General features: G+C 38.3%; 1 protein-coding gene across 5 annotated transcripts; it reads right to left on the bottom strand.

Annotated features, from left to right (window-relative positions):
* Nucleotides 1-1698: 1698 nt before the first annotated feature.
* On the bottom strand, nucleotides 1699-12294 carry eif4bb (eukaryotic translation initiation factor 4Bb). Of its 5 annotated transcripts, XM_051896911.1 has the most exons (15): nucleotides 12146-12294; nucleotides 10083-10223; nucleotides 7905-8110; nucleotides 7641-7757; nucleotides 7505-7559; nucleotides 7263-7415; nucleotides 6589-6723; nucleotides 5971-6090; nucleotides 5601-5856; nucleotides 5322-5395; nucleotides 3632-3875; nucleotides 3500-3528; nucleotides 3271-3409; nucleotides 2324-2396; nucleotides 1699-2109 (listed from the first exon to the last, which is right to left on the bottom strand). In XM_051896911.1, the coding sequence occupies exons 1-15, from the start codon at nucleotides 12156-12158 to the stop codon at nucleotides 2032-2034; spliced, it is 1833 nt and encodes a 610-aa protein (XP_051752871.1). In that variant the 5' UTR covers nucleotides 12159-12294; the 3' UTR covers nucleotides 1699-2031. The 5 variants fall into 5 exon arrangements, with proteins under 5 accessions (XP_051752871.1, XP_051752874.1, XP_051752872.1 ...); XM_051896914.1 differs by lacking the exon at nucleotides 3271-3409; XM_051896912.1 differs by lacking the exon at nucleotides 3271-3409 and having other exon boundaries at nucleotides 3466-3528.
* Between the last annotated feature and the right edge of the window lie 1185 nt (nucleotides 12295-13479).

The raw sequence follows: 13479 nt of genomic DNA on the forward strand, positions 1-13479 counted from the left end.
CCTGTCACTAAAGGCTGAAAACACACAGGACTGCAGTCTCACATACCTTGATTCTGCTTTTTGCCTCTTACACCCAAGTTTTTTCTCGATACTATCGCTTGGAAACTGTGTTGTTAATATCAAAATATAAATTATCAATCACCAACAGAGAGGAATATTTTTTTAAATGACGAATTTTTAAAACATTGACAGCCAATCAGAATCCACTTGAGTTTAAAGAGCGAGCTCATTTAAAGCGGCAGTTATCGCACGTCGGCGTGGGCGCTGAAATAGCAATTGTAATTTTTGGTGAGAACGAGTCCTAATAAATTATCTGAATAATTACCATAACTGCACGGTTTTTATAACTAAAAACAGTAAATTAAGGCCTGTTCACACCAAAAACTATAGCTATAACCGTACAGTTTTAATAATCGTTCTAAATCTATAAAAATAGGGAAGTCCACATCACGACTATAAGGATAATAACGACACGGAAGAACGATATCGTTGGAATGCAAATATAGTTATTGTTATAGTTGTGAACGAGTTGTAATTCATCTTTATCTGATAAATTTACATAAATGTACTGTAAACCGTAGGCTAAATTATAGTTCATTAAAAAAAAACAAAAACAAAAAAAAAAAACACTTGAAACTAAGTGAATATTATGTTCGTCTCTAAAAGAAAACAAAAACAAACAGAACACACTTATACAAGCCATCACGATGACAAACACATTGCACTCATTAACTCTAATTCATAACAGTACCAGAGAGTTTAGGTATTTCCATGTGTGGACACATTGGCAACGCACTCATAGAAGAGATCGCAACAGTCCATCTGAGTATGAAGGATATTATGAAAAAAATGCCATACCAAACAACTCTTTTTCTCTGCCAATAAAAAGAAATTGCAGTAGCTGTGTGAAGCTAAAACAGCCCTTAAAATCAGGTTACAGGCAAGAGAGGTTCAGTTAGGGCAGCTGGGAAAACATGGACGAACAGCACAATATGACCACACAAAGAATGCAACAAGCATTGCAACAAAGATCCCACCCTAGAATGGGCCATAAAACCCATCCAATAAAGCAGGTGAAAGACACCTTGAGAAACACACACAGTTCAAAATCTTTCAAATCTTAAGAGCAAGTGGCTCTAAAACATAACCAAACTAGTTTTCTTGTGGCACACATGCTACCAAGTCAGACCTTTATGATCAGTTAAAAAAAAATAAAATAATGTAATGCTCGGGAAGGAAAAGCATTAAGTGTCTTGGACAGCTTATTTCAATACTCAATCACCAAGAGACTGGGAGGATCTGCACAGCCTCAGTTGTTGGATCATTTCTTTGGTTTGAGAGCACTTTGAGAGAGTTCACTAACCTTGCCTTTTGAGAAAATAATGCTATGCAGGTTTGAGATGAACTAATGAACAAAATAAGATAGCAGAAACCTTAAGTTTCAGTCTGAGGCATTAAGAGGATTTGAGTGGAAAGCCTATCCTGCTGCCTGCGCCTCAGTTTTGAGGGTGTTTTTGCTAACCATGAACTCTTCAGTGGGAGATTAGATGCATACGCCCTTTTCAACAATAAAAAAACAAAACATCATTGTTTATGGCATTACAACACAATACAGAGCAATGAGTGAACAATTAAATCAGATTTATGAAAAAATGCAAATGCTGACTGCATTAAATCAAAGAAAGAATTCAGAGGCAGTTTATAGTATTTTACATACTTTTTTTTATTTATAACAATGACTTTCAAGTTAACAATGATTTTTAAATGTCTACATGAATGCATTTATCTACTTACTGCACTGATTTGTTTTTATTTTATTTTTTAATTAAAATGGACCAGTTTTGGGAATACTTGTATACATTTCCATAAACATGACACAGAACAGCATTGTGGGTACCTTAGCCATCATCCCCTTAAGTTACGCCACTCCATCATCATGAGGGAATTCTAATTTAACCCCTCATTTGATCATTCAGTTGCTCTTTTTCTTCCATTCTGTGTTTCTGTAGTTAGTTGATCCTTCCTAATTGCTCATTCCTCTCCACCTTCATCTTCTCCCTGGTCTCCATCCATTAGTAGGGCAGCATACTTACTCGCTGAGCTAAATTGCTGTAGGGACAAAAAGAAATTTTATGACCTCAACGTCTGCGATGAACGAAGTTATTCCCAAAGCTCTACACAAGATTGGACTGAACAACACCAATGATTTGTAGTTTCTACAATCATTCATCTTTTGGGTCTAATTGTTCTTGCAATGTAGCCTACATTGATAATGCTTCAAGAAAAAACTCATTGAGGGGTCAGGACTAGGTGAGGTACTCACAGGAGGTGCACTCTCTTCATATTTCTTTGGTTCTGAGGCTATTCTGGGATCTTTGTCCCGTCTGACCTCCTTCCTGTCAATTAAAATACATGAAAGAGTTTAAGAATAATTCACTCAAAAGCTAAAATTTAGTCATCTTAAAGTTACAAATCTGTTTTCTTTTCTTTAATGCAACATAAAAAAGACTGAGCTGCTCTTTTCTATACAAAGAAAGAATAAGGACCTGTCTGTTGACCTCAAAAAAAAGGGAAAAAAGGCATATTTCAAAAGGCATGATTAATCTATTGATTATTATTATTTATTATTATTATTATTATTATTATTATAATTCCCCCTAACAGAAAGCCTAAATGAAATCTGTTCATTATAAAATGGGATCACATCTCTTAAGACTTAAATTAAAATGAAAATTAAACAAATTAAACTTAAATTAAATAATATAGATTTGTTCCTGCTTGTGATGAACATAAATAGAAAGATGCATCAACACATTTTACGCAAATGTCATTATGTGGTCGGTCCAGCCCTCATATCACCCATTTTTCAGCAAATAACAACCTTTTTTTCCTTATGATCTCAAATCAAATACTCGCCAAGCCCAGCATTTTGACATTTTTGCGTGTATCAGTGTGCACCCGAAGCTCAAAGAACACTTTGATTGTAGAAGCCAAAATTGAAACTCAATTTCAATTAATCGCAGAGCCCTACTATGCAGTCATTTGAATTTATACAGTGCGTGACAAACTCACATTAAAGGAATAGTTACCCCAAAAATGAAAATTAGCCCATGATTTACTCACCCTCCAGCCATCCTAGGTGTACATGACTTTCTTCTTTTAGCCAAATACAATCCGAGTTATATTAAATAATATCCTGGCTCTTCCCAGGGGATAATGGGATAATTTTCATTTTTGGGTGAACTATTCCTTTAATGAAGACTGCCTCACCTGTCTGCGGGTTCTCTCCGTTTGTCTTTGTTTGTGCAGTCAACCCCTCGTCCCCGCCCCCCTCCTCCTCTCCCAATTCCTCCTCCTCTTCCCTGAGGCATAACTTTATCTCTTCGAACCCCATCAACCCGGTTTTCATCTAGCAAACAGAACAACAGACAAGTGAGAAAACTGTATATATTCAAAGGTTCTTGCCCATCTGCTGAAATGTTATCGTGGAGACTTTTACCCTTGTCCAACACAGTCTCCTCTGGTGACCTAGAGACACAATGACATAGAGAGAGACAAAAAGCACATAACTGTTACTTGTGCTTCATCATTATGCATTTTTTATTTCCATAACTTGTAAGAGAAATCACACCTGTTAGGTTTGGGAGCACTTCTGATGCTGGGGGCAGCTGAGGGTGGTCCTTCCTTCTCATTAGCACTTCCCCCTGTGCTGCGTTTAGCCCAGACATTTTCTTTAGGGGGAGGGGCTGGCATTACTTTCAGTGGGAGCCCTCCTTGATTGGAAGAGGGTGATTGACATGCAGGAGAGATCGGCTCATCCTCCTGGCCACTGAAGACTTCATTCTCTGAATGTTCACCATCTTGAGACCTAGATCCTGAACATCACAGATACAGAAATCTCTTTACTGTATTTTTCCTGAAATTTCCTGTTATCATTATTGACATCTTCAAACCAGTGTTATTTTAGTATTATTTAAGTTTTGGGACGCCCGCCTTTATGTGCACATGAACTTTAATGACATCCCATTCTTAATCCGTAGGGTTTAATATGGAGTTGGCTCACCCTTTGCAGCTATTATAGCTTCAACTCTTCTGGGAAGGCTTTCCACAAGGTTTAAGAGTGTGTTTATGAGAATTTTTGACCATTCTTCCAGAAGTGCATTTGTGAGGTCAGGCACTGATGTTGGACGAGAAGGCCTGGCTCGCAGTCTCCGCTCTAATTCATCCCAAAGGTGTTCTACCGGGTTGAGGTCAGGACTCTGTGCAGGCCAGTCAAGTTCCTCCACACCAAACTCGCTCATCCATGTCTTTATGGACCTTGCTTTGTGCACTGGTGTGCAGTCATGTTGGAACAGGAAGGAGCCATCCCCAAACTGTTCCCACAAAGTTGGGAGCATGAAATTGTCCAAAATGTCTTGGTATGCTGAAGCATTAAGAGTTCCCTTCACTGGAACTAAGGGGCCAAGCCCAACCCCTGAAAAACAAGCCCACACCATATTCCCCCCCTCCACCAAACTTTACACTTGGCACAATGCAGTCAGGTACCGTTCTCCTGGCAACTGCCAAACCCAGACTCGTCCATCGGATTGCCAGACAGAGAAGCGTGATTCGTCACTCCAGAGAACACGTCTCCACTGCTCTAGAGTCCAATGTCAGCGTGCTTTACACCACTGCATCCGACACTTTGCATTGCACTTGGTGATGTAAGGCTTGGATGCAGGTGCTCGGCCATGGAAACCCATTCCATAAAGCTCTCTACGCACTGTTCTTGAGCTAATCTGAAGGCCACATGAAGTTTGGAGGTCTGTAGCTATTGACTCTGCAGAAAGTTGGCGACTTCTGCACACTGTGTGCCTCAGCATGCGCTGACCCCGCTCTGTGATTTTACGTGGCCTACCACTTCGTGACGGAGTTGCTGTTGTTCCCAATTGCTTCCACTTTGATATGATACCACTAACAGTTGACCATGGAATATTTAGTAGATTTCACAAATGGACTTATTGCACAGGTGGCAACCTATCACGGTACCACACTTGAATTCGCTGAGCTCCTGAGAGCGACCCATTCATTCACAAATGTTTGTAGAAGCAGTCTGCATGCCTAGGTGCTTGATTTTACACACCTGTGGCCATGGAAGTGATTGGAACACCTGAATTCAATGATTTGGAGGAGTGTCCCAATATATATATATATATATATATATATATATTATATAATTTGTATTTATTTTAGCATTAGTTTTAGCAATTATAGTACTTCAACAAAGAAACATTTCTAATTATGCTTTGATAAGGTCTCTGCTAAGAACACAAATGAATTACCTTTCGGTTGTGAAGATCCACTTCCTGCGCGTTGCCTCTCTTTGTATGGCTCTTCACTTCTCCAACTTGGGTCTCTGAAGAAAAAGAAGTTCAACATCTAAAATTCTCTAATTACTCATTCATCACCATTTTAATGTTACTTTTTTTAGAGACTTCAGATGTATTCCATTTCATCTTCAAGATTTTCACACCACTAACCACCTTTCCAAGTAGACAAGAGTGTGGTTTGCTGGTGAGCACCCAAGTTTCGTATCAACCCATCTATTTCCCCATTCTCACCGGTCTCGTGGCCGTCTCTCTGAGGCCCTGTTCTTGTCCTCCTCCATCTGTTTCTGGAGTCGTTCTTGTTCTTTCTTCAGCCTCTCCTCCACCTCTCTTTCCTTGGCAGCCGTATCCACAGGTTTGGCTGCCCCAAATATAGAGGAAGTCCTGCTGGAATTTGTTGTGCTGCTCTGGGGGGACAAGCTTCCACTCTGTTCCTCCTCTTTTGGGATGCTCCGTGGCTTCAGGTTTAACTTGGGCCTCTGTTGAGGGGCTAGAATGGAAAATCTCATACGATTAGAATAGGGAGACAATGTTTCTGATATAAAATTTGCATCTTTAAAGCTGACATGTTTAAGTTCTCCATTAGCATGGTCTCATTATGTACCTTCTCTTCCATCATCCCTCCTGTCTGAACGCTCTTCTCGATCTCCGTAGCGATCTCCTTCATAGTCTCGTCTGAAGCCACTGCTGAATCCTCGTCGACCTCCACCACGTGAATCATAACCTAAGACAATCATATGACCATAGCATTACTTATAAAGCAAACTGCAATAAATGTACACACCAAACATTCAAGAACTCAAAGAGAACTTAAAGGGATAGTTCACTCAAAAATGAAAATTCTTTACTCACTCATAATTTACTCACTCTTAAATTGTTCCAAACCTGTATGAACTTCTTCTGCTGAACACAAAAGAATATATTTTGATGAATATGGGTAACCAAACAGTTGATGGACCCCATTGACTTCCATAGTATGGAAAAACAAAATACTATGGAAGTCAATGGGACCCCATCAACTGTTTGGTTACTGACATTCATCAAAATATCTTATTTTATGTTCAGCAGAAAAAAGAAATTCATACAGGTTTGGAACTACTTGAAGGCGAGTAAAATAATGACAAAATTTGTAAAAAAATTTTGGTGAACTACTCCTTTAATAACTTGCACTACCATTTTTGAGTATCATATAAGAAAGTCCACTGAAAGAAACTCCACCAACCTCCACGATCGTAGTCTCTGCTACCTCGGTCATCGTAGCGATCTCTACCACTAAAGCGATCTCGACCGCTGTCAAAACGATCATCACGCCTTGGAGCATCTCTGAAACGGTCAGACTCATAGCGGTCACGTGACCCTGCAAAAAGAAACCACAAGGAATTACAAAAAGTAGTACAAACAACTGTATGTTAACATAGTCAAACCAGATTTAAACTGATCTATATTTAACCTTGAATAAAAAAAAAAAAAAGAAAAAAGTAACAAAATTACTAATCGCAATATTATTTAAAAAAAAAAAAAAAATCTTTATTTTCTAAATTTAAACCACTGAGCTTTTATTTTGGTGGAAAACCGCAGGGAGCCCTTAAAACTTAATTTATGTTGACAACAGACTTTTTTTTTTTTTTTTTTTAATTATTATTACATACACATTACATATTTTACATGCATTTACTTACATGTACATAATTAAATTGCAGTATACTTAATTAAATTTTTGCAATTTGATAGGCACATTAAGCTATATCCGAAAGCATTTTATTTTGAGTAATCGAGCAGCTCTACTTTTAATATTATAAATTCTTTCATTTCAGTTGATAGTAGACTTTCTGAAATGTAATATGCGCAAAGTATTCTGTTTAAGCACGATATACAATTAGCATCTGTTTAACTGACTATCTCCATATCCGTCGTCTTTGCGTGGTCCATCATCTTGCTCTCCACTTGGCCGTGCCCTCCAATCAGAATCCGTCTTATCAGGGCCACCATCCATCATACGACCACGATCTCTATCCCGGTCTCGCCCTGACATTGATCCACCATCCCTCTCTGGAGGAAATATGATGTTAAATTTAATCAAGAAAAACACTTTCACAGGTGTAAAGACAATGTGAAGGAGTTGTCTATCATCAGTTCACCTTTGTCATTGGACTGATCTGCAATATCCACACGGATCCGCCTGTTCCCAAGATTCTACACAGATTTAATGCAACATTAATTCAAAACAGAAAACAACAGCAATGCACTAAGGTCAGTATTTTATTGTTGACCTACCTCCTCATTTAGACTGAGAGCACGCAAGATTGAGTCAACATCATCAAATTCAGCATAACCAAAACCTTTAAGCCTTTCTGGGTTATTAGGCTCCCGTGGCAAACGCACAGCACTGATCTGAAAATATACACAAAAGATACAGTTACACACAACCTGCACTTGTCAAGCAGCTAAGAGAGTGATTTTCCTGCAAGCAAGACTAAAAATATAAGCGTATTATCTAGACATCCCATTTTTAAACATGCATGCAATGCTCCCACTGACCGCAAGTCCCCTGAAGAAGTCTTTGATGGATTCCTCACTGACGTCGTAGGGAAGGTTACCGAGGAAGGCAGTGTAGGGCGGGCCGCGTGGCAGCCGAGAGCGGTCAATGTTCGGCTCCCTTGCTGCACGAGGCGCAGTAGGCAGGATGGAGCGATCAATGGGAGGAGCTCGATATGAATCCTCCACAGTATGCCAGGAAGTTGAGACTAAAGAGAAGGAGAATGGGATTTGATCACCACAGAATATGATTTTGACTGGATCCCAAAATGCTTTGGATCCTTTTTACACCTGAATGATTAATCGAAATGAAACCGAAACAGCGATATGGCTTAGTCTGTTTATCAATCCGCAAAGGCTGAGATTTGATTAAATATATGCGCTGCGTGTTCGCAGAGTCTCAGAGCTGCTTGATTTACAGTAAATACTGCTTCACACAAATTCTCTCAAATTATTTTTTCCCTCTGATTCCTCGGCTCAAGACCATTCAATTGCACCCTATGACCTAATTTCCCTCATGGAAATTATTCCGCCATTTTGAATTTTTAAAAAAAAAAAAAAAACCTACTTTTTCAAACTCTGTTGCTCCAATTTTCACAAAATTTGAACCAGATCATCTTCAGACCATGCCAACAAAAAGTTATGGAATTCAAGATAATTCGTCAAACTGTTCTTGAATAACAAATGAACAAATTTAACGAAGAGCATGGCAAAATGGACGCGAGGCTATATCTCCATAATGCTTTAGCATATTCAGACCAAACTTAGTGTGTTATGAGAAACATAACCTGAGGGTACATGCACAGTTTCGGAACAGTGTCACCTAGTGGTCAGGACACATGAAAAATTGACATTTTTGCTCATAACTTCTGAACGGTTAAAGGCCCCGATATACTTCAAACGAAATCGAAGAACGAACTGATGTGACGTCATTTCGACCAAGATCAGGCCGAAACGAAGTTCGTTTCAGCGTGCCAAAGCGACCTTTCCGAAAAAGTTTGCCTTGGCTGGTAAACACCTTCATACTACCATTGGTCTGGGCCATTACGTAACCATTACGTAAAGTGTTAGATAACAGTATATCACTCACTTGCTTCATCAAACTTCATTTTACCCCTAAATGAAGAACAACAAAGAACTTTGCTTGAAGTGTATCAGGGCCTTTAAGCCAAAAAAAAAAAAAAATTCACAAAACTGGTCTCTTTAGATTTGGCGAAGCATGGCGAGTCAAACAATACTTGCCTTGCCCTTGGCACCTTGCCCTGAAGGTACTCAAAAGATTTGAGGCAGCACCACCTTGTGGTCAAGAATTATAATGAAATTTCAAGAAGTGCTAATAGCTAATGATTAATTTTGCCTATTGTAATGAAACTGGTCTTATTAAATTTCCTTGGGTCATGGCCACCATTTTGACTTTTGGAAAAAAAAAAAAAAAAAAAAAAGGTCCTAGACCATTGTTCAGATTTTCACCAAAACTGAATTGTATCATCTTCAGACCATGCCGGCAAAAAGTTACGAATTTCGTGTCAATAGACAAAACAAAGTTAATGGCATGATGCCAAAATGACTGTGAGGCTCTACCTCTGCAATACTTTGGCATATTGACACCAAACTTTGCATGTGTCATTGTCACCTTACTCTGGCCACAGCGCCACCGATTGATTTAATAGTTTATCACTTTCGGCCAATCAGCCATTTTGCCTAAAATCATCTTAATGTCTTTAATTACTCATTGTTGCAGTTGGTCTGATGCTTCCAGCCATGCTGGCATGACTTATTGTGCCTTCTTTGTGCTTGGCCCCTTAATTGTTGCTTGCAGCTATATTTATAATTATTTTTATTATTATATAATCATATTGATATATAATCAATTTTGGCCAAATTGTGCAGCCCTACAAACAAGCACAGCAAACCTGGAATGTTTTTTTTTTTTTTAATCTAATTTTAAAATCGCAATCAAAATTAATCAGAAAAAAGAAAAAAGAAATAAAAAAAACTTAGATTTTGCCCCAAATTGTGTAACCCTACTTCAGACTATGGTTCCATTCAGTCTGAGGATATTAAACATGTTTGATATTTTGAGCCAATTTTAAACACATTGTTTTCATTTGTCATGCGTCTCCTAGCAATAAGTCTGTTCAGATTTTAAAAGTCCTGTAATACATTCCAGGCTTTACTCACCATCTCCATCCAAGTCATCAGTCTCGTCTGCCCAGCTAGTGGTCTTTGTGCTGGGGTAACTGGGGGGTGCACTGCCACTGCTATCATTCGCAAGGAAATCAGTCAGGGTCAGGGTCTTCCCCTTCTTCTTATTCTTCTTAGCTAAAGAAAGAATAACAGATGCAATGAGAATGCCAAAACTGAGCGATTTCATTATTTGATACATTTATGCATGTCAAAGTCACAATGAAATTAAAGTAGCGACAGATCTTTTCTTCCGTATTGTGGCGTACATCTGAGTGAAAGATAATTGAAAAAGGAAAAAAAAAAAAAAAGTAGGGCATGGACTTGGTTCTATTCAACGATTGCTGATTGGATGGAGGCCGATCTGAATGCAAACCTGAGGTCAATCGTAAGAAAGGGGCAGTGATTAAGCAGACTAAAAAAATAGGAGAAGTCCGGCATACGTCACCAGAGAGAAATCTGTCATTCATTTCAGAACATTAGATCAGAATTATGAAAATTTGATTAGAATTATAAGGTCAAAAAAGGAAACATGCATGGATGAACTGCTCACAATAAGGCCAATAACATGCATTTAGAAAACAGAGTGAATTCTCATTTCATGCCAAGTTTAACATTCGGAATAAGAAAAATATTTTGATGTTCCTATCATAGCTTGGCCACATGGCGACAGAGATAACAGACAAAGTATGATTATGCAAAAAATGGATAGGCTTACTGAAAAGACGTTTTGTTTTCTCACTTTCTCTGCTTGCCTTAAAAGTGAAAAGTCACCACACTCTTAGAGAATTTCCTCTACAACACCCTGCATTAAACTGCATTAAACCTAGAACAGATGCTAATAGGCTTCACTCATTAAATGTTGAGCATTATCACACTTGTGCAAAAGACGTGTTGACACTATGCAATGTAGAACTGAAAAGTTGAGATGATAAGACACACTCAGTGAGCCTCACTAGGGATGTTGTAGGGGAGGTGATGGTTCATTCATATAAAAATGAATGGGAATGTCTAACATGCTGCAATATGACAGCTTTAGTCCCGCCTCACAGTTAAAAGAGCCAATGATCTTGTCCACATAAGCATCGTCTGTTTATTTCTCTAGTGCGTGTGTTAACTGGACCAACCAGAAAAACAGCACAATTTATGATACCACTGGTGTCAGAAGCTACTACTTTTTTGAAATAAGTCGTTCATTCAGATGTAACATTACAAGACTTGGAAATACCATTCAAGAATCATATTTTGTGAACAAATTCATTCACGTTCCCCGCATGTTTTGTACTGAGGTATTAATTTTTGTATGCCTAAACAGTCTAAAATGGCTTAGACAAAATCTTGACACATCAATTAATATAAGGTAATAAGAGATGTTTTGGTCGTGAATTCCTCGATGATTTTAATTCATTTAAAGAATTAGCAAATGATTAAATGACTCGACAGAAATAAGACACTCGCCAACTACAGGAGTAACGATGTAACTGCACTGAATGAATCCGTGATCGCGAACACAAAAAACGAATCGCTAAGATGAAATCCCCACAACTACAATCATTCCTCTAATAAAACGTGCGTAGAACATCCACGGCTCCGTGCACGTGGTGACCCCTCAGGTCCCTCCTTTGGAACGTACTGCGCATGAGCACCAAACACGGGTTATTAGCACCATCCAGAACTTTATGCACTATCATTTACCATAATATTTTAACTTTCCGCGCACTAACCTTATAAACTACCACGTACATTAAATTACCAGAACATCCGTTTGCGAAATTTTGCCCCGTCCTAAAAGTCATGACGACAACGACACAGACGAGGCACATGATTTGGCCGCTAGCACACTGGCTAATTCATTTGAGCATAAGGCTTTCCCAATACAACTAATTCATGTTTTCACTGCATTTTACCAACAGATTTAGCAGAGCCGTGTTTCAAAAACACACACAGTGAATGCCATAACCATTACGCTTGAACCCAAGAGTATTATATAAACTTGTTTACAGCTGTTTCGTAAAAAAGCCTACAAATGTAGGCAGAGCACGAGTGCGCATTATTCTTACCTGACGCCGCCATGTTGGAGAGTGTTCTGGTGAAAGAGCCCCGGATGAAGGCGTCAGGGATTTGTCACGGGGGCAGGCAAGCATCACACCCTCACTCACAACCACACGAGAACGTTTTAGAAGTTGCACTTTTTGAGGATGTGAAAGCTGGTAATAATCATATCTGGACAGGATAATTAAACTGAACAGAAATCCTAGAGATATAAAATGGCATAAATATTACAAAATTTTATATAGGCTTATTTAACCTATTTAATAAATTTTTTTTTTTTTTACCAAAAAAAAAAAAAAAACATTTTACTTTAAGGTTTATGTGTGTGTTCTGTAATATGAAATATATAAGAGAAGGGTAGTAGGTAGGCCATTTACACACCCTGATATTCAGTGGTCACTAGATTTTCTGGGCCCCTTGTACTGTTTGTTGGAAATGGGCTTTTGTTGGCTCCTCTGAGGTTGCTACTAGAAATCTGTTCTACATTTTTGCATTTTGACAGATGCTTTTATCCAAAGCAACTAACATTACATTACATTGAAAGTATAACATTCATGAATTCCCTCAGAATCAACATATGACTTTGGCATTGCTAGCGCAGTTCTCTGCTGTTGGAGCTAGAGGAACAGGACTGTTCTGCTACCTCTGCTGTCTCTGCATCTCTACCCCAGATCCATTTCCATGCGTTTTTTTTTTTTTTTTTTTTTACAGTGTACAGTGGATTCATCTTTGAGAGGCCTGGATGACTCCTCAACATTTGTGGAGAGAAAATATGGGTTAGTATTTCTCTGTGTGGGAACTCAATGTGGCTCTCTCAGATGGTACTGCAACTTGCAACTTTCAACAAAGTTCATAGAAATATAACAATCTGATAATATTATTTTTAATGTTCTATCACCTTTTTAAATGAGTATTGAGCAATGATTTTATCACTTTATTACTGTACATCCTTGTCCCAGTGATACACAAGCATGTGGTTTGTACCGTGATAAAATAAACACCTTTCTTTCACCTCCTGTTGGTGTGATATATAACAGCAAAAGTCATTACAAAAGCCAGATGATGCAAAGCATTTATTTAGTCATTTATATAATACAGATTTCAAACAAGACTGTAATTAGAATATTATGTTATGCTGATATTATATAATCCATTTATAAATTATTAATTTGTATGCTTTGTATGTTCCATAAAATGAATGCTTGTATTATTTAAGTATGTTTTTGACATGCACACACACACACACACACACACACACACACACACAACATTAGTCTGAGAAGGGGGGGAAAGACTTTCATTGCAAATAATTTTTGAAGAAATGAATTTAAATCTGATTTAT

This window comes from Ctenopharyngodon idella, chromosome 6 (genome assembly GCF_019924925.1).
Source record: "Ctenopharyngodon idella isolate HZGC_01 chromosome 6, HZGC01, whole genome shotgun sequence".
Taxonomy (NCBI): domain Eukaryota; kingdom Metazoa; phylum Chordata; class Actinopteri; order Cypriniformes; family Xenocyprididae; genus Ctenopharyngodon; species Ctenopharyngodon idella.

Bases quoted from the DNA above. Each gene is read 5' to 3' on its own strand.
- eif4bb (XM_051896911.1), bottom strand. The intron at 8,111-10,082 runs GTGAGTAAAGCC...CCTTCTCTTTAG, and splicing joins TGATGACTTGGATGGAGATG to TCTCAACTTCCTGGCATACT. The intron at 6,091-6,588 runs GTTGGTGGAGTT...TGATTGTCTTAG, and splicing joins CAGAGACTACGATCGTGGAG to GTTATGATTCACGTGGTGGA.